Genomic DNA, 21425 nt, shown 5'->3' on the forward strand with positions numbered 1-21425 from the left:
CCCCTATAGCAACTACTTTGTATTCGTCCTCGCTTTACGAAAATGATTAACCCAAGTTGCTATAGAAGTTCATTGTAGCCCATTTTAAACTCATTTTAAAGTTTTCATTTTTCCCATGTGGGACAGGGGTCTCACATGTACTTAAGCCTGGGGTACAAGATTCGATTCCTGGGGAGAGCAAAAACCCACTGCTAGGAGTGGGGAGGTCATGAGTGCGATGCCCGTCGAACCATGCGGTCCGAGCTCATGCTATAGGCTGGGGAGGGATGCGGGACGTGGGTCGTTATATGACCAATTCTATTCCATTTTTTGGAAGTTTCCAAGGTTTGTGTTCCTCAAGAAACTCTAGACCAAGAATCAATTCATCCGGTTCTCTTCCTGGAACCCCTTTAATATGAACCTCCAAGTTACCGATATTTATTACCCCTTGGTAGGTTCCTACTACTTGTTCTAAATATTATATAGTATTACAAGGGGATTTATACCTTTGAATTGTAATATCAAACACTATTTCGACTCTTTTCCATCCTTTCGGACATAAAACCTTTCCGATAGTTGAGAAGCCTTTTGGTACCGATTGAATTTCTTGTACCGATGTTTTTTCCCTTCTGTAACTGGTGATTCTATCTTCTTGAAAAGATAGTCTTTTTGTGTCTTAATATAAGACTTTGATTTCTTTGCAAAATCGGTTTGTCTTGGATTTGTATAAATTCATGTATTAATGAAAACTCGATTCTATTTGGATATGGATATATTGCTTGAACAATATTTCCAAATTCTTCATGTACTTCAATAAACTCATTTTTAATAAAAAAATTTCTGAATGATGTGTGTTAGAGAAAGCATATGATACTTGGTAGGTAATAGAGTAAGGTCTAATCCCTCTTTCATCAACCTTTTTTCCTTGAAATTTTGATGTAGTACCAAGGCTTGGCTGAAGTCTCGATCTGCTAGATTGTAGTAACTAATTCTTGGATATATAACTTCTACAATTTTTTCTGCGCAAATATTTTCTTAGATAGTTCTCAGTATTGAATCTTGAAGATTACACATCCTTTTATTGCATATAGCAGTGTCTATGGGTGAACACACTCTTTCTTTCAAGGTAGCTTTTATCATGATCTGGACTGCTTCGATATGAATCCAAGACATGGTTCGTGCTATCTCTCGCTTGATCTTTTGCAATTCCTCTTTTATTTCTTCAAAAGAAATTAATTACATTTTCATACAATTTCCTGTAAGTTCTATTGGGATTGTCATTTCTCTTTTAGAAACCTTATTGATATGAATCTTGATGAGTATGATTAGCAAACACGATTATAAAATTAAATCGCACCCTATAATCAATAAACAAAGAACCAAAATTTTGGTAAATCTTTGAATTAAACAAGTAAAAATTGACAGAATTTGGTTTTACATCTTTAACTGACGGTACGATTAACAACAGAAATCACGACAATCGAAAACCAAAGAAAATCTTCAGATAACTTGTATCTGACAATCTTCAGTGAGAAATCAATTGACAAACGTTTACAAGTAATTAAACTGTGAAAAGTTTGATTTGAAAACCAAAGCGAAGCTTTGAATAAAATTCTAAAGAGAATTTCAATAATTTTTGTATAAACTGAATCTGAATTATTACTAATAAGAATAAACAAAATATTTATAGTTTACAATAAAAATAAAAGACAATGCAAAATATTGCCTAAAGATATCAAAGATATCATCTAAAAAGTTTTCTAGTAGGTCTAAAATACTCAAAATAGACAAAACTTATCAAAAAAAAAAAAAACCAAGCACACACACAACATGCCGAAGTGTGTGTTTTTCCCAAAAAACCTCGCTCGCTCGATCGGTAAGAAAAGGCAGATCGAGCGGACAACGCGCGCTGTCCGAAATTTTAACTTGGGCTCGCTCGAGCGATAGAAAATGGCCGCTCGGGCGAGAGCACTTCTGTCTGAAAATTGTTTCCTTCAATATTTTTGACTTTGACTTCTAACACTTCAAGAACGCATAGACAACTCTCAAATTGATCTTCAAGTGCTCCAACTCCAATATTTGAAGTGTCTTCTTGAATTTGTTAGCTCGGCTCCTCGTTATTGGTCCACGTGGCAACTCCAATGGATCTCGAACTCTTCCTGCCACTTGATCCACATGCGAGCTATCCATGATCGCATCACTTATAGATCAGGTAATGCTTTATCAGGCCAATATTTTCTAAGAATTTCTCGATTTGTATTGCAGAAAATCCTTGATATCTTTGTAAAGTAGAATTTTCTCTCATAATGTTATTGACCATATTATGAGATATCGTGATTTGACATTATCATAATAATTGATTTTATAAAAACTTTCTCACATGATTTATCAAATGTGTACAAATTAAAGATAAAATTAAAAATATACAATTTAAAACTTTGACTATGATTTTCACTTTTATAATTGAAATAAGTTTATAATTGACATAAGTATATTTAATCATATTACATATATATTTTTAATTTCTTTTTTTCTAATTTTTTCATTATTTCATAAACATCATCACATATATATCAGTTATCACATCATTTGATCACCACCAATATTATATATACCTAAAAAAAATGTATAACAAATAGTTTGTTTTTCTCCTAATTTTTCACGTGCATATAAGCCCATTAATTTTCCAAAGGAAAAACGAATTTTAGCGAGCGATTCTATTAAATTAAATATTATATTTTCACGTGGTTTTCAACAAGTTGAGCTAGCTAGCTAGCATACCCTGCATATTATTATTTAAACCCATCAGCCATAGCCATTAAACTCACACCTTCATTCAAGCTTTAATTAAACACTCTCTGCAAAAGTTAATCAATTAATCCAAGATACATAAAATCAATAATCCTAGCTAGCTAATGGGTACAGAGCTCAAACCTACATGGGACCAACTACTGGGGAGCGGTGACTGGAAGGGACTTGTGGAGCCACTGCACCCCGACCTCCGCAACTTGATCCTCCGCTGCGGCAACTTCACTCAAGCAACCATGGACGCCTTCAACAACGACGACGGCTCCAAGTACACCGGCAGCAGCAGATATGGCAAGGAAGGTTTTTTTGACAAAGTGGTGCTTGACTCGGCTTCTGATTATGAGGTTAAAGCTTTTCTGTATTCCGCCTCTGATCTCAGCCCTCAGTCGGTGTTTATAAACCAGACGGTGCCTGGTTCTTGGGACTTGTATTCCAACTTCATCGGCTTCATTGCTGTCACCACCGATGATGTTAGCAAGGCCTTGGGACGCCGCGAAATCTACGTCGCATGGCGTGGCACTGTCCCAGACATCAAGTGGCTCTATAACCTTGATATTGGGTAAAATTAAAATTACCTTAAAGCCAAAGTAATTTAGTCTAGTTAGATTTTATTGACATCTAGCTATTTTTCTAATGTTGTGTTTTAATTTTGTTTGTTGTTACACCAGCTGGCTTGTGTCTGCCAATGAATTGGTACCTACTGACGAAAAAAAGGTGCCTAAAATCATGAAAGGTTGGCTAAACATCTACCTTTCCAAAAAATCAGAGTCGAAATTCATCGAATTATCTCCAAGAGAACAGCTGCAGAAACATATCAACAAACTGATAAACGACTATAAGGAGGAAAACTTGAGCATTATAGTCACAGGGCATAGTCTTGGCGCGAGTTTAGCAACATTATCTGCTTTCGATCTCGTCGAAAATGTGACTAAAGATATCCGGGTTGCGGCCATCGTCTTTGCTAGTCCTCATGTGGGGGATCAGTTTTTCGTGGACAGAGTGAAAGGGTATCCAAATCTGAAAGTTTTTCGCACCTCAAACACAAATGATCAAGTTCCTAACCATCCACAAACACCTTTATTTGAATACAAAGCCGTTGGAGTAGAGCTGAGAGTTGATAACAAGATATCTCCATATCTGAAGAGCAACATGTCCGACGTGCATAATTTGCAGGGGGTGATGCACGTGGTGGCGGGTTATAATGGGAAGGACAAGCCATTTGAATTGATCGAGGGATGGAGCCACTCGTTGGCGAATAAGGATAGCGACCTTCTGAAGGAGGAATGTTTGATCCCAGTCAGTTGGTGGGGGGACAAGAACAGAGGGATGGTTCTCCATCCTCCCAACGAATGGATTTTGGTTCAGGATAAGCCGGTACTGGAAACCTAGCTAGCTAGCTTCAAAGACTAGCTAGGACCAAAATATATATATATATATGTAATATTTTATGACTACGTACGTACCATATGGTCTTCGTGAGAAATAAGGTGCATATTGTTTCATGGCACCATTATTAATGTTTGCATGGGCTATTTTATTAATTGTTGCATCTTTGATGGTGTGTGTGCTTTGTTTTGACATATATATATGAATAAAATGCATCGTATGTCATTTCGTTTCCCTTTCATTTTGTTATCCAATTCTATTCTTATTGTTTATCGCACAATCTGAATTCAACTAACATAATTCGGTTATTTGAACATTAAGTGTATCTCCACTTAAGTATTCAATATTCGATATATAATGCGTTTCGAAATTATAACTATGACGTGAATTCATTTGTTTTATAATACATATATACAACTTCGAAAAACTTTACCCAGATGATATGAGACATTAATAAATAATAAGTCAGTCTTCTTTCTCATGGTTTAAAAAAAAAACGTCAAACAAACAAAACAAATATATTTTGTTGTCTTCCAATTATAATAATTCCGCAAAGTTTCAATCCTGATGCCCCGAATCCCGATTTGTAAGTTGTAAATCTCATTTCCGATTGCTCAAAATTAGATATTGTTCTTATGGCTCGTACAGGTTCAATTTCTTATTTTCACTCTATATATATATATATACCTAAATCATTATTATTGAGGATTCGAACAAAACTTCTAAATATACGGTAGGAGAGCCTTATATATATATGATTGAAACGATTTCGTTCTCGAAATCTCAAACTTGCATAACACAAACATGATCATACAATTCATCTCTCCAATCATATTAATACAAGTAGAAATTAAGTATAAACACAAGGCATTATTAATAATAATTAAATAAAGTAAATTCAAACATATCGTAGTGATTAACACATATAGTGTACTTGATTATTGAGTCCGAAGACTTTTAACTCATGAATCATGAATTCATGATGTCCATTTATACGGCACTAGGTCCTTACGGTTTTTAATTCAAATAAAAAAAAGGGGTGATGCTACATGTACACGTTGCGTTATACGTTGGATTACACGTTGCACTTGAAATTAATAAATATCCTTAATGTATTTTGGAAATATCCTTAAATATTTCCCTAAAAAAAATTGTAAGGTTTTTTTGTGAAATCAAATCGAGTGTAACATACCCGATATAGCATAGAATATTGACAATAAAAACATTTCTCCTTTTAAAAAACAATAATTCATATATTACTCAGGTAATAAACTATCTTTTTATAAAAAGAATCCGTAAAATACATTAAATTATAATTTTTAAAATATAATAATTAATTTATTGCATATACTATTTTATTTTATGCACGCAACTTTTGATAAGAGAAGGAAAAACGAAGTTGAAAACCCGAAAGTACTAGGAAGCCTTCTTAAGGGGAGCGATTAAAAGTTAAAACATGCTCTGGGCTATTATATCATTTAGAATAGCAGTGTTCCTATACTAACTAATAAATCATCAAATACGTAGATGACTAATTTACATGTAAATTGATTAAGGAAAACAATTATATTTTATCCAAATTGAAAGATTATATCGAGGCTTAATTAGCACGTAGAATTTGCTTTTTGGGGATTTAATTTAGACTTTTTACAACTGAAGGAGACATATATTCCATAATCTCTTCAGTAATGGCAAGTGAAGATAACAAATCAATATATTTGATGTGTCTTAGTTCCAAAGCCAACTCAGACCATGAAATTCAAGAAACGAGGTGCACTACAAAGATAAAAACAAGTAAAAGTGCATTAAGGACCTTCGGGATCAGATTTTGCAAATTTATATTGGACTACTATTTCAAAATTGAAATGTACGAGACAACACACAAGACACCTAAAGTTTCAATTCTTTCACTGTCAAGAAGTAATTAATCAAGAATACCAAGTCACTTAAATAAAATGAAATTGTAGGAAAATGACAAAATCCAACCAAACCTTATTCAAAACTCCGAGAAATGAAACCCAACAAGATTAACTATTCTTATACAACAAACCACACTTCTTTAATCAGTCGACTTTCTCATGAAGCATCAAAATTTATTCTTCAACTGATTTGGTACAAAATGGGATTTCCACAACTGCATCAAAGAACATATATTTAAATTGGATAAGAGGGAAAATAACAAAAAACCGGGGGAAAAAGTTGAGGCTTTCTCTTCCACAGGGCGACGGCAGAGCGGCGACGCTTTTGCACTTCGTTGAACTTGGCCATCTCCAAATCGGTAATGAAAAGAATGAGAAAATAAAGATTCTTACATAGATTAATGGTGAGAATGGGGAATCCCTAGAGCAGGCGGAAGTGAAGGCAGCCGACGGACATCGATCTGTAGGGGAGAGAATGGGGAAGCCCTAAATGGATCGATCTCAGATCGAGAGAAATTAAGGGCGAGACGAAACAAGGTGGAAAATAAAAATAGAGAATTGTAAACGGATAACCTATTACTTCATCAAATAGAAATTAAAAATTTTATTTTTATCTTTTTACTTCATCAAATTTAATTTGGTGAAGTAAAAACTCACTTAAAAATTTAAGTGAAGCCCATTTTTTTAATTGATGAAGTCTAATGTATATTTTACTTCGTTGATTTTAAAATCGCAGTAAAAAACTATGTATTACTTCGGCAATAATAATCGCCGAAGTAAAAAATAGCGAAGTAATATGCATAAATTCTACTAGTGTGATATACCTCAATAAAGTGATCTCCTTGGATGATGTAAGGACCCGATATTAATATATTAATTAATTTGTGTGTTAAAAATATGTATTTATAAATATCGGTTTATAGACGATATTAAAATAAATATGTTATTTATAGAGCACACAGGAGTTGAAATAACTCGAACCGGGTCAAGTTTGAACCCCGAATGAATAAAATAAGACGCACATTAAACTAATACATATCCATATATACATATATAATATATATATCATAATATCTTTCTCTCTCCACCGTCTCTCTCTTCCTCAGTATCGTTTCTTCTGTTTCTTTGTTTTTCAAATTTCTTCATTTCTTCAAATGTCCGTATCTCCTTCGTTTTTGGCTGGATTTCAAAAGTAAATATAGTTCCGGAATCCTCGCGACGAGAGCTATCTTTCGGTACCCATATTTCATATTTTTATTGAAATTTCCGAAAACCCGTCGCACCAGCCGCCGTCGTTCGCCGCCGTTCGCCGCCGCCGATCGTCGCCGGAGTTTAGGGGTAGGTTGTGTTAGTTGTTTAACCCTTTAATTCCAAGCTTTGAGGTATAATTTTGAATTTAGGGTTTCGAATTTTGGGTATTTCGATTCAATTGACATCCGATAATTGATATTTGATTTATTATTGTTTGTAGGTATTATATCGAAGTCGATTGAAGGTATTCGATATTTTTCAGAATTTATTTGGGATTTATTTCGAATTTCCAGATTTTTTTATATTGGGGATTTTCGAATTTAAGTGTTGATTATTCATTAATTGAGTGTTTAGATGCTCTAAAAAATATAAATGCGAATTTTCGAAATTTGTAGGAATTTTCGGAAAATTCAGATTGTTCTACTTGGGGTATTTTGACTTTTAGAGTCGTATATTTGATATTTGGTCATTGATAGGATGTTTTAATATTAAATATGAATTTTAGAATTTATGAGCAATTTTTCTGGAATTACAGATTCTGAAAATTTGGGATTGGAATATCCGAGAAATACTTGAGATATTTCTGTGGTAATTAAGTGTCGGTTGAGGTACGTATGAGCTGTTTATATTACGACGCCTATAATGGCATGTAATGATATTAAGTATTTTGTAATGAGTGATAATGTGTTTTATGTGCTTACGTGGATTATATGATTTCATTCACTCATTTACAAGTTTACATAGCACGTTGAGCCTTGACTCCTTTGATTGCTATTGATATTGATCTCTTGAGATGTATTGAGTCATCATGGAGCGAGTGACATTGTTTTAGTGCACTCCTAAGATAGCATGAGGCACGGACAGGTAGCTCCTGTCGCCCTCCGATGCTACGTATGACACTCCTGATGATAGCATGAGGCTGGACGGGTCGCTTCTGTCACCCTCCGATGCTACGTGTATGGATTAGCAGTGATGATTCGAGGTTTGCTGCGTTCCTGACACGGGTGGCCACTGAGTTTATTGTGATACGATTATTTGGACTCCTTTTGGTATCCCTTATTTCATTGATACCTGTCACGCATTACATTGCATTTTATTGCATTGTACTTGATTTTATTCATGTCAGTTATATTTGTCGTAATTTTTATAGTTCGTCGTACTGGGGTCCGACCCCTGTTTTTTTTTTATGCTGTGGTTGTTTGTGATTTCATAGCAGGTTATCCAGGGGGATTTGACGCATCTGGTGGAGCGTCATCTAGTGGTACCCAGTGAGGCGAGCGTGGAGTCGAGTTCCCAGATATATGTATATATATCAGTTTAGCGAGTTTTATATTTGCCGGGGTGATGCCCTGTGTATCTGTATAAATAGTTTTGAACCTTGTTTTGAATTGTCATTTGTGTGATCGAGCCTTGCCGGCTCTGCATGTGTTTAGTCCTGTCCAGTGCGGCTATAGGTTTGTAAATTGGAGTTGTGACTCTATTTTTGAGTATATATTGCTGGTTGTGTTGTACAGGTTTTTGGGATGTCCTATTTACGAATAGGTCATGCCGAAATTTCTGTAGGCCCAAACGCAAATTTTTAACTCGTTTTCGCTGTTTACATTAATTAATCCTGGTTGTTTGATCATTAAATATTAAATCAGGACACGGGCCCTTTAATTTGGTATCAGAGCGTATACTGGGATATGCTCGAATTAGAGTCTAGGACACTCGAGTTTAGACACTAACAAAATGGTTGCGTATGTGTGTGACTACTTGTTCTTACGTGACTTACTTGTGGTGTTTATTTTTGAACGTATTTGTTAGAACCAGTAGTTCTTGGCTTTAGAATTAGTTTATGAATTCTATTAGAACTCTGAATTTCTATCATAGTTTTCTATTCGTTAAGATATTTTTGCCTGTGTATTTAAATCCTTGTGTCTTGTAGAATGGCACCAGGAGGAAGAGGTAGAAAAGGGAAGGAAGTTGTAGAAGAGTCTGCAGCAAAAAATGTTAGAAATCTTGATGATATTGTCAGGGGAAGACGTGGTCGACCAGCTGTTCAGCCTCCGAAAGATTTGGAATTAGAGGTGGAACAACAGACACGGGTAAATCCTGACAAAGGAAAAGCGATTCAGGCTGAGGCTGATCCAGTAACCCAATTGACTGAGAAAATGGGAGGAATACGATTAATAATTTCTCAATTTCAGGAGTTGCGTCCGCAAAAGTTCTTTGGCAATGAAGGAAGTGAGAAAGCTGCTAGTTGGTTGAAAAGTCTCAACAATATGTTTAATGGATTAGAATATCCTGATGAAATTCGACTGAAGTTAGTTCCTTTTCAGCTGAAAGACCGAGCGCAACTTTGGTGGGAAACGACAGCAGAAACATTTTCTGATTCTGGTGAAAAGATCACATGGGAAGTATTTTGTAAGCAGTTTGCACAAGAATATGCACCACCATCTTATTATTCTGCTAAAGAAGATGAATTTAATCTGTTGGTGCAAGGCAATAAATCTGTTGCTGAGTATGCTTCTCAATTTTCTGCTCTTTTGTCTTATGTCCCACATGTTGCAAAGAATGATCGGTCAAAGCTTTCACATTTTCTGAAGGGGCTTACACGAACGATCCATACGTTGGTAACTACTGGAACTCCATCTACTCATATAAAACCAGTAGAAAAGGCCAAGAAAATTGAAGCAAGTCTACTCAGGGGTGAACCACAATCAATCCCATCATCTGTTCCTCAAGGAGCTGGAAGCAGTTCACAGACACCAATGGGTTTACCTTCATATCAGCCTATGCAATCTTCTCAGCAAGAGAAAAGGCCTTGGTTTAAAGCTAGAGGGAAGCCATTTAAAAAGAAACCACAGTCTAGTTCCTCCAGTTCCAGTGGTAGTCGTGGTGGAAGTTCAGTTGGATCGTCTGGGAGAGTGTACTGTGACAGATGTGGTGGTAATCATTTGAGTGCACATTGTACAGGATTTCCAGGAACTTTTTATACTTGTGGGCAGGCTGGGCATTCGTCTCGAGTATGTCCAAATGTTGGAAGACAGCAATTTCAGCCACAACAGTTTGGCCAGTTTTCTGGACGACCATCATTCAGACCATATGCTCATGTACCACAGTTTGCTCCTACACAGCCTTATATTCCAGTACAGTCCACTCAGCAGCCTAGGTATCCATCTCCTCAAAGTCAGCAGCGTTTTCCAGGTCCACAGCAGGCTCAAGTCCATGCTATGACTCAGGATCAGGCACAAGATGCACCTGGGGGAGTTATTGCAGGTATTTGTTATATTTTTTAGTATCCTGCACGTATCTTGATTGACACAGGAGCATCTCATTCATTTTTATCTGTTACATTTGCTGATGAGCATGAGATTGCTTTTACTCCGTTATTGGATACTGTGTCTGTTGCTACTCCTGCTGGTGTTTTCTTGATGTCTAATGAGATAGTTTTGAATTGTATGATTAGATTTAAGGATAGGATAATGATAACCAATCTAATCAAACTAGCTATGTCTGATTTTGACTGTATCTTGGGTATGGATACACTGATGAATTATAGAGCTACGGTTGATTGTTTCCATGGCATTGTGAGATTTAGACCGTATTATGGCAATAAGTGGAATTTTTATGGTAGTGATTCACAATCTCGCATTCCATTAGTATCGGCAATGGAAATGTTTAGATTATTGTCGATAGGAAATGAAGGATTTATGATTTATGCTCTTGATGCGATGAAGGAAGAGAAATTGAAAGTTTTAGATATTCCTGTCGTTAAGGATTTTCCTGATGTATTTCTTGATGAGATTCCGGGTTTTCCGCCTCAAAGGGAAATTAATCTTAGCATTGAATTAATGCCAGGGACAAGTCCTATTTTCCGAGCTCCATATCGATTAGCTCCAGCAGAATTGAAAGAACTCAAGACGCAATTGCAAGATTTGCTGGAAAAAGGTTATATTAGACCAAGTGTATCACCTTGGGGTGCTCCAGTCTTGTTTGTGAAGAAGAAAGACGGAACGATGAGAATGTGCATCGATTATCGGCAATTGAATCAGGCTACTGTGAAGAATAAGTATCCTTTGCCACGAATTGATGACTTGTTTGATCAGTTGCAGGGTACATCTGTGTATTCTAAAATTGATCTTCGTTCCGGATATCATCAACTTCGAGTTCGAGAGGAAGATGTTTCCAAGACAGCATTTCGAACGCGTTACGAACATTATGAATTCTTAGTTGTGCCTTTCGGGTTGACTAATGCTCCAGCGGTTTTTATGGATTTAATGAATCGTGTGTTTCGGGAGTTTATAGATCGATTTGTTATCGTTTTCATTGATGACATTTTGATTTATTCTAAGTCAAGGAAGGAGCATAAAGAACATTTAACATTAGTTCTTCAGACACTCAGAACATCACAATTATATGCTAAGTTTTCGAAGTGTGAATTTTGGCTGGACAGAGTATTATTTCTAGGACATGTGATATCAGCACAAGGGGTATCTGTTGATCCTAGTAAAATTGAAACTGTTCTTAATTGGTCTCGACCAACCAATGTCTTTGAGATTCGTAGCTTTTTGGGTTTGGCCGGATATTATAGGCGTTTCATCAAGGGATTTTTCGAAATAGCTAGGCCTATGACTATATTGACGCAAAAAGATCGACGTTTTGTGTGGACTGAGGAATGTGAAGCTAGTTTTCAGACTTTGAAAGAGAAATTGACTACGGCTCCAGTACTAGCATTACCTTCAGGCTCAGGTGGATTTGTTGTCTGTACAGATGCTTCTTTGAATGGACTGGGTTGTGTTTTGATGCAAAATGGACGCGTGATTGCGTATGCATCTCGTCAATTGAAACCACATGAGACTCGTTATCCAGTTCATGATTTAGAATTGGCTGCCATTGTGCATGCATTGAAAATATGGCGTCATTATCTATACGGTGAACAGTTTGTGATTTATTCCGATCATAAGAGTCTGAAATATTTATTCACACAGTCTGATTTGAATATGAGACAACGTCGATGGTTGGAACTGCTTAAGGATTTTGACTGTGATATTCAATACCAGCCAGAAAACGTGAATCAAGTTGCAGATGCTTTGAGCAGAAAAGTTCATACTAAGATGTTGGCATCGTTAACTATTTCTAAAGTTCATGAGCATTTGAGAACTTCAGGATGGACTTATCGAGCTAAAGGTAATCATTTCATAGTTTCATCTATACAAGTTGAACCACGAATAATTTCAAAAATCAAAGCAGCACAAAAGACTGATCCATATATTCATCATTTGAAAGAATTAACGCCAGCTGGTCAGTCAGGGAAATTTCTTGTTGCTTCTGATGGATGTTTGCGTTATAATGGTAGACTTGTGGTTCCGAATTTGATAGATTTGAAAGACGATATACTACGAGAAGCTCATTGTAGTCGACATAGTGTACATCCTGGAATTAGAAAGATGTATCATATCTTGAAAGCCCATTACTGGTGGGAAGGTATGAAGAATGATATTTCTGATTTTGTGGCTAAGTGTTTGACGTGTCAACAAGTTAAGGCTGAAAGAATGAGACCAGGTGGTATGTTACTTAGTCTTGAAGTACCATAGTGGAATTGGGAACACATTACTATGGATTTCGTGACACACCTACCTCGATCTAATCGTGGTTGTGATGCCATTTGGGTTATTGTGGATAGATTGTCTAAATCTGCCCATTTTATTCCATATGATCGTACTTGGACATATACGAAAATGGCGAAAATGTACATTGATCAGATAGTGCGATTGCATGGTGTGCCAGTTACTATAGTATCAGATCGTGATCCCAGATTTACTTCTAAGTTTTGGTCTAGTTTGCAATCAGCTTTGGGTTCTAAATTGGCCATGAGTACTGCCTATCATCCACAGACAGATGGTCAATCTGAAAGGACTATTCAGACGCTCGAAGATTTATTACGAGCTGTTGTGATGGATTTTAGTGGTGGTTGGCAAGAATCTTTAGCTTCGGTGGAATTCTCTTACAATAATAGTTATCAAGTATCTATCGGGATGGCACCATTTGAAGCCTTGTATGGCAGAAAATGTAGATCTCCGATATGTTGGGAAGAAGTAGGAGAACGACAGTTGTCAGGACCAGAGTTTATTCAAAAGATGAAAGAAAAAGTTGACCTGATCAGGAAAAGAATGAAAGCAGCCCAGGATCGTCAAGCCAGCTATGCTAATAACAGACGTAGACCTTTAGAATTTCAGGTTGGCGATTTTGTTTTCTTGAAAGTATCACCATTTCATGGTACTATGAGATTTGGGCGTAAAGGGAAATTAGCTCCTCGTTATATCGGTCCGTACGAGATTGTTGAGAAGATTGGTATTTTGGCTTATCGATTGAACTTGCCGCAGAGTTTGTCTGCGATACATGATGTATTTCACGTATCTATGCTGCGGAAGTATGAACCAGATCCTTCTCATATCTTGAGGGCTGATGATGTGGAGTTGGATAGTTCCCTTAGCTATGTTGAATATCCAGTGCAGATTTTTGATCGTAAAGAAAAGCAACTGAGGAACAAGACGATTCCTTTGGTTATGGTGGAATGGAGTAGACATGGGAGAGAAGAAGCTACATGGGAATTGGAGTCTCGAATGCGTCAAGAATGGTCTCATTTGTTTGACAATGTCATGAATTATGCCATGTACTCTGATTTTCCTATGTACTATCAGTGGTAGATGCTTGACCACTATGTATATAAGTTTGATGTGTGTTTGATTTCGAGGACGAAATCTTCTTTTTAGAGGGGGAGAAATGTAAGGACCCGATATTAATATATTAATTAATTTGTGTGTTAAAAATATGTATTTATAAATATCGGTTTATAGACGATATTAAAATGAATATGTTATTTATAGAGCACACAAGAGTTGAAATAACTCGAACCGGGTCAAGTTTGAACCCCGAATGAATAAAATAAGACACACATTAAACTAATACATATCCATATATACATATATAATATATATATCATAATATCTTTCTCTCTCCACCGTCTCTCTCTTCCTCAGTATCGTTTCTTCTGTTTCTTTGTTTTTCAAATTTCTTCATTTCTTCAAATGTCTGTATCTCCTTCGTTTTTGGCTGGATTTCAAAAGTAAATATAGTTCCGGAATCCTCGCGACGAGAGCTATCTTTCGGTACCCATATTTCATATTTTTATTGAAATTTCCGAAAACCCGTCGCACCAGCCGCCGTCGTTCGCCGCCGCCGATCGTCGCCGGAGTTTAGGGGTAGGTTGTGTTAGTTGTTTAACCCTTTAATTCCAAGATTTGAGGTATAATTTTGAATTTAGGGTTTCGAATTTTGGGTATTTCGATTCAATTGACATCGATAATTGATATTTGATTTATTATTGTTTGTAGGTATTATATCGAAGTCGATTGAAGGTATTCGATATTTTTCAGAATTTATTTGGGATTTATTTCGAATTTTCAGAATTTTTTATATTGGGGATTTTCGAATTTAAGTGTTGATTATTCATTAATTGAGTGTTTAGATGCTCTAAAAAATATAAATGCGAATTTTCGAAATTTGTAGGAATTTTCGGAAAATTCAGATTGTTCTACTTGGGGTATTTTGACTTTTAGAGTCGTATATTTGATATTTGGTCATTGATAGGATGTTTTAATATTAAATATGAATTTTAGAATTTATGAGCAATTTTTTTGGAATTACAAATTCTGAAAATTTGGGATTGAAATATCCGAGAAATACTTGAGATATTTATGTGGTAATTAAGTGTCGGTTGAGGTACGTATGAGCTGTTTATATTACGACGCCTATAATGGCATGTAATGATATTAAGTATTTTGTAATGAGTGATAATGTGTTTTATGTGCTTACGTGGATTATATGATTTCATTCACTCATTTACAAGTTTACATAGCACGTTGAGCCTTGACTTCTTTGATTGCTATTGATATTGATCTCTTGAGATGTATTGAGTCATCATGGAGCGAGTGACATTGTTTTAGTGCACTCCTAAGATAGCATGAGGCACGGACAGGTAGCTCCTGTCGCCCTCCGATGCTACGTACGACACTCCTGATGATAGCATGAGGCTGGACGGGTCGCTCCTGTCACCATCCGATGATACGTGTATGGATTAGCAGTGATGATTCGAGGTCTGCTGCGTTCCTGGCACGGGTGGCCACTGAGTTTATTGTGATACGATTATTTGGACTCCTTTTGGTATCCCTTATTTCATTGATACCTGTCACGCATTACATTGCATTTCATTGCATTGTACTTGATTTTATTCATGTCAGTTATATTTGTCGTAATTTTTATAGTTCGTCGTACTGGGGTCCGACCCCTTTTTTTTTTTATGCCGTGGTTGTTTGTGATTCCATAGCAGGTTATCCAGGGGGATTTGACGCATCTGGTGGAGCGTCATCTAGTGGTACCCAGTGAGGCGAGTGTGGAGTCGAGTTCCCAGATATATGTATATATATCAGTTTAGCGAGTTTTATATTTGCCGGAGTGATGCCCTGTGTATCTGTATAAATAGTTTTGGACCTTGTTTTGAATTGTTATTTGTGTGATCGAGCCTTGCCGGCTCTGCATGTGTTTAGTCCTGGCCAGTGCGGCTATAGGTTTGTAAATTGGAGTTGTGACTTTATTTTCGAGTATATATTGCTGGTTGTGTTGTACAGGTTTTAGGGATGTCCTATTTACGAATATGTCATGCCGAAATTTCTGTAGGCCCAAACGCAAATTTTTAACTCGTTTTCGCTGTTTACATTAATTAATCCTGGTTGTTTGATCATTAAATATTAAATCAGGACACGGGCCCTTTCAGATGAGCTGAAGAAACTCCTCCAACAAAAGATGAACTGCTGCTTGCCTGAAACCACGAACAAGAGTGTTAAGGATGAGCTGAAGAAACTCCTCCAACAAAAGATGAACTGTTGCTGGCTTGAAACCACGAACAAGAGTATTAAGGGGGCCGGAAGGTGTTCCGGCATATCCCCTCCGACGCTCAAGTCAGATGCTAGAATAGCGAAATATAAAGAGTGGTGTGTGCACACGAGTGGAAAATTAGGATGCAAATAATGAAAATGAACCTGTTATTTATAGAAGAGGGCTCCGGATTTAGCGCTTACCTTCCTTATCAAGAACCTGAGGATCTCGGATCACGATCCCGAATATTTAGGCTGAGATATCTCCCAAAACTTGTCTAACGAATAAAATAATGATAGACTTAATCTGAGCTGAACTGTCATCACTAAGACTCTATATTGCTGCTCTCCCTGGGGTCATATAAAAAGGGGTGAATGAGTTGTTGCTGAACCCCTGAACTCACCATAAACCACTGATCCTAACATCTTAGCTAGCTTACCAAGGTTATCCAACCCCTCTACTAAGCCAACTCCCCAATGACATCGGGGCCGAGCTGAGCTCCCGACCCGAGCTGGTAATTATAGGGAGGGAGCTTGGCCGAGCTCCCGAGCTCCCGACCCGAGCTGGTAATTATAGTGAGGGAGCTTGGCCGAGCTCCCAAACTCCCAAGGCCGAGCTCCTAACCCGAGCTGGTAATTATAGTGAGGGAGCTTGGCCGAGCTCCCAAGCTCCTGAACTAGTCCTAGTTGATTAGGGATAGGCTTCTATCTTAGGATCATCGAGGAGCTAATGTAATTTCCTCATTCGGGTATCACAAGTCCCCCCCTCAAAGGTTGAACTGAGGTCAAAGACTCGAAGTTCGTTATTCTTATTCTGAGATGACCCTAAGAAAATGCCGAGCTGAGGTGTACTACCGAGCCCAACTGTCACTCTGACCAAACGTACCTTGTTCTGACATCTTAACGGTAACTTTTCAAATTCCACTTGATCTGAGCCGTCCATCCGTCCCAAAATCAACGATCATGTTTCCTCCATGCTTTCTATAAATAGCCCCTCACTGTCAAAATTTCATTTTACCCTTCTCTGATTGCCGTTCTCTGATTTTTCCTCCAATTTTCTCTCCTCCATTCCCTTTTCTGAGCTATCTTGCTGCTTCAAATTTCTTCCCTTTCCCAGGTTTCCGAGCTTCCTAAGTAAGTAAACACCTTTCATGGCCACTTCTTCCCGAGCTCACTCTGGGAGCTCAGACGAAGTATTCCGTGAGGTGGATCAATTTGATTCCCTTGCTCTTACTCCCGCAGAAGAGCTTACAGGCCAGGACCCTGCTCACCCCTCCACATCAGCTCAGGATGATGACTCGGGCAATGACCATGATGTCCCTGTGGTGCCATGGTTTGAGCTATATCCCTCCGAGCTAGATGCCTCGGACGAGGACAAAATAAGAGCTCTATCCCATGCCCCCAAAGAATATGAGTTCATTATTCCTGACCTCGATGACCGAGCTAACAATCCCCCCGAGGGATATTACACTTTTGATGTAGACCAATTAGAAGCTGGTCTTAGGTTTCCCGTGCCCCTCATCTTCTAGCAGCTCAGCCGTTACTATGAGCTTCACTTAGGGCAGTTCACCCCTAACTCCTTTCGAACTTTGTGCAGCTTTATAGTTCTCTTCAGAACATTAGGCTTTGAAGTAACTTGTTTTACTATCTATAATTTTTTGCTCCCCAAACGTTCTGAGGAGGGCTCATTTTATTTTTTCTGTCATCCAAATTGCAAGTTTTTCAAGGGCTCTCCCAGTTCAAACAAGAACTGGAAGAATAATTTCTTTTTTGTCCATCCCTCCGAGGACTGGGATATATGCTCGGTATGGAGGAATGCTCTCCCAATTTTACATGTTTCCACCCCCGGCTTCCGACAGGGGGAATTATTCACTGGAGCCCAAAGGGCTATAGGGGAAAGGTGCTTTGATACCGCCGCCCTCCTGGCGGAGGATTTGCTCTGCCACCATGGGCTCAGCTCGGCCGATGTTTCGGTCCGAGGACACTTAGGTATGGACCTTCCCCCGCCCATGCTCTATTTTATTATTTCTTTTTCTTTTTCTTTTTTTTTTTTGCTGACCTCCTTCTTACTTACCCAGAAATAAGAGTAATGAATGCTGCAATGAAAAGGATGTTTGAGAAGAAGAGAACAACAGCTCAACCAGGGAGCAAGGTTAAAGCTTCCTAGGGAAAATCCAAAGCTGCTTCGCCCCGAGCTACTGCCGCCTCTGAGCCCTCCACTGCCCCTTCTAAAGGATCAAAGAGGCGCGCTACATCCAGCCCCGCCCCGAGGTAGTAGAGCTGGATTCGGGAAAATCTACCATTCCCGAGGTAGCGCCCCTTCGGCAGTTCAGGTCGGATAAACCCCAGACCCCCGTGATCCGATGTCGCTCCAATTTCTTCGATATGTACCATGACGAGCTTCGGATAGTGGGGGTAGGCCCTATCCCAGCAGCAGGCTCAGTCCTTCGGGACATGCTCTCTCAAGCCGATGCTGACTTTGTGAAGAACCTTGGCTGGACTGATTTCCTACAACGCTCCAACACTGCTTCTGCCGAGGTGATTTATATTCTCTTCACATTTTTCTTAGCGCACTTCTTTCATTCATCTCAGTACCATGATTATCTTATTATTTTTATGTCAGGCTGCCGCCTTGAAAGCTGAAGTGTCTCTCCGAGCCTCCATTGGTTGGAAACAACTCATCAGGGAGACCCGGGGTTTCGAGACCCACCTCGTTGAGCTTAACCAGGCAGCTGAGGATGTGAAGCTTGCTTCTGAGAGAGAGATGGCAAATCTCCGAGCCCAAATAGAGGAGATGTGGATGGACTTCCAAGCTGATCGGTTGAAGTCGCAGAATGATCTCCGGGTCTCTGAGGTGCAATAAAAAGCTTTGCGGAGTGAACTTAAGGGATCCCAGGACCAACTAGTTCAAGCCCTTCAAGAGTTGGATGATATATAAAGAAATATATATAAGGGTATATTTGTCAAATAATTAAATAAAAATGTGAAATGGTGTGTGATTAACATTTTTTGAAATGTAAATAACACTCTCCTTATTTCAATTTCAAAAATTTATAACTTTTATTTATAAAAAAATCATTATCTCTCTCTCTCTTTTTAACAAGACACACTCATCGTGTGTGACATGATCTTTTTGTCATGCCTAATGGACGTTGGCCATCGATCGAGGAACTAAACTATCTTATTTATAATTAAAAACATTTTTTATCAGGTTTCCTTAGTTTTAATAAACAAAATATTTTAATTTTAAATATCGTTAATTTAATTTCGTGTAGGGGTTTCTGGATTTTCACATGAGGCTAAATGATATTTTATCATGATTAGAAGAATATATCGAGGCTTTGTAGAATTTACATTTAAAATAAAATAAAATAAAATTTTGTATGTATGCATTGATGTATATATAAATATACGATACCAATGACATAAAGAGAGGTAGCTTTATTTGCTTTGGATAAAAAATAATAATAAATAAATAAGTTTTTCGGGAATCTTTTATATATATTAGTTATCGTACACATGCGTCGTTGATTGTGTAACATAATATATGACATTAAAATGTTGTAAAAAATCAAAAAATCATGAAAAAAATCAACAGCGTGGAAGTAAATAGAGAACGTGAAGTATTTCATGTTAAAGTGAAGTGAGAAGTGAGAACGTACCTCCATCAGATCGAGAGACCTGATATTTATAGGAAGATCTTAATGATTACCCGGTATGACTTTTTGGCAGCATTAAATGTGAAGTGATGTCCCCGTAATTTTCGAGTGGCACTCATACCGATGCATTATTATTTTATTCCATTTTCAAGGAAAGACCTTTCTGGCAAGGAAAGAACTATCTAGTGAGGGAAGACCCATCTCTCAAGGGAAGAGCTCTCTTTAGGGATGGCAATGAGGCGGTTCGGGGACGGGGATGCCTTCCCCATCTCCATCCCCGAATTCAAATATGATCCCCATACCCGCCCCAATTCCTATTAATTCTTATCGGGGATTCCCCATACCCATCCCCGCGGGGATCAAATTCCCAATCCCCATACCCATACCCAAAAATATATATATTTATCTATATTATAAATAAATTTTATTTATTTATATATATATATGTATATATATGAATTAGTAAATTTTATTATATAGAAATATAAAAATTATTATTAAATTTTATAATAAAATACCTAAAATATTTTGGGTCAAATTTTTTATTATAAAACTAACTTTTAAAATTAATAAAAATATTTTAAATACAAAATATTTCTATAAATAAAAATTAATATTTTAAAAAAAAAATACTATGTATCAAAAATTTATTAAGATTATATATTGTTTTTAAATTTATCAAAATAAATAATATATATTTAGACTAATATAAATACTTTATATGTGTATGTAAAATGAATTAGATTCAAATAATATTTTTATGTTATAAAAAACTAAGCTATCATAAAAGAATGTATTATATATAATGTATAAAAAAATATATTAACGAAATAATAATAATACTTTAATTTTAATTTTTTAATAATATTTTAGATTTAATAAAATTTTATTATTATTATTATTATTATTATTATTATTATTATTATTATTATTATTATTATTATTATTATTATCGGGGCGGGTTCGGGGATGGGGATTGCATTCCCATACCCGCCCCAATATATTTCGGAGATTTTTAAAAATCCCCGATCTCGAACTCATACCCGAAAATACTCCCCCAAATCCGCCCCGTTTCGGATTTTCCCCTCGGATACCCGAACCCGCGGAAAAATTATCATCCCTAAGCTCTCTGGTGACTGGTCTTCTCTCACCTCACCAATTTGGGAATCACTCCGCATTCAGGCTTTTGACAGCCACTCGGGTTTGATGATGTTATTGCACCAGTTTTCTGTATTTCACTTACCGGTTAACCATTTGAACCGCCAATAAAGAATCCAGTAAATGCAAACATCATCGAGATACAAAATTCCATTCCAATGTGAATATCTAGGGTTGTCATACCGAATCCAAAATACTGAATTTTCGAGATAATGTACCAAATTTTTTTTCAATATAGAGATATTTTTTGGGTATACGAAATTTTTTTCGATATTTATACGGTATCAATATATATTTTTTCTATATCAAAATTTCACAATTTCAGTTCGATATGAATTTTTTTCATA

The 21425-nt window shown here is 37.1% G+C and overlaps 1 protein-coding gene and 1 long non-coding RNA gene across 2 annotated transcripts; both read left to right on the forward strand.

Moving 5' to 3' along the window:
- Positions 1–2826: 2826 nt before the first annotated feature.
- LOC140867256 (phospholipase A1-IIdelta-like) lies at positions 2827–4375 on the forward strand. The gene is made up of 2 exons (XM_073272332.1): positions 2827–3346; positions 3456–4375. Exons 1-2 carry the CDS (start codon positions 2895–2897, stop codon positions 4174–4176), a joined length of 1173 nt encoding a protein of 390 aa, XP_073128433.1. The 5' UTR covers positions 2827–2894; the 3' UTR covers positions 4177–4375.
- Positions 4376–7210: 2835 nt separating this feature from the next.
- On the forward strand, positions 7211–8146 carry LOC140867778 (uncharacterized). Its single transcript, XR_012145262.1, has 3 exons — positions 7211–7430; positions 7564–7587; positions 7879–8146. It is a non-coding gene; the product is annotated as an uncharacterized lncRNA (long non-coding RNA).
- Positions 8147–21425: the final 13279 nt, after the last annotated feature.

Source organism: Henckelia pumila, chromosome 4 (genome assembly GCF_033568475.1).
Source record: "Henckelia pumila isolate YLH828 chromosome 4, ASM3356847v2, whole genome shotgun sequence".
Classification (NCBI taxonomy): Eukaryota; Viridiplantae; Streptophyta; class Magnoliopsida; order Lamiales; family Gesneriaceae; genus Henckelia; species Henckelia pumila.

Excerpts from the sequence above, each read along its gene's own strand:
- LOC140867256 (XM_073272332.1), top strand. The coding sequence starts at position 2,895 with ATGGGTACAGAGCTCAAACCTACATGGGACCAACTACTGGGGAGCGGT. Across the intron at positions 3,347-3,455 it reads CTCTATAACCTTGATATTGG|CTGGCTTGTGTCTGCCAATG; the intron begins GTAAAATTAAAA and ends TTGTTACACCAG.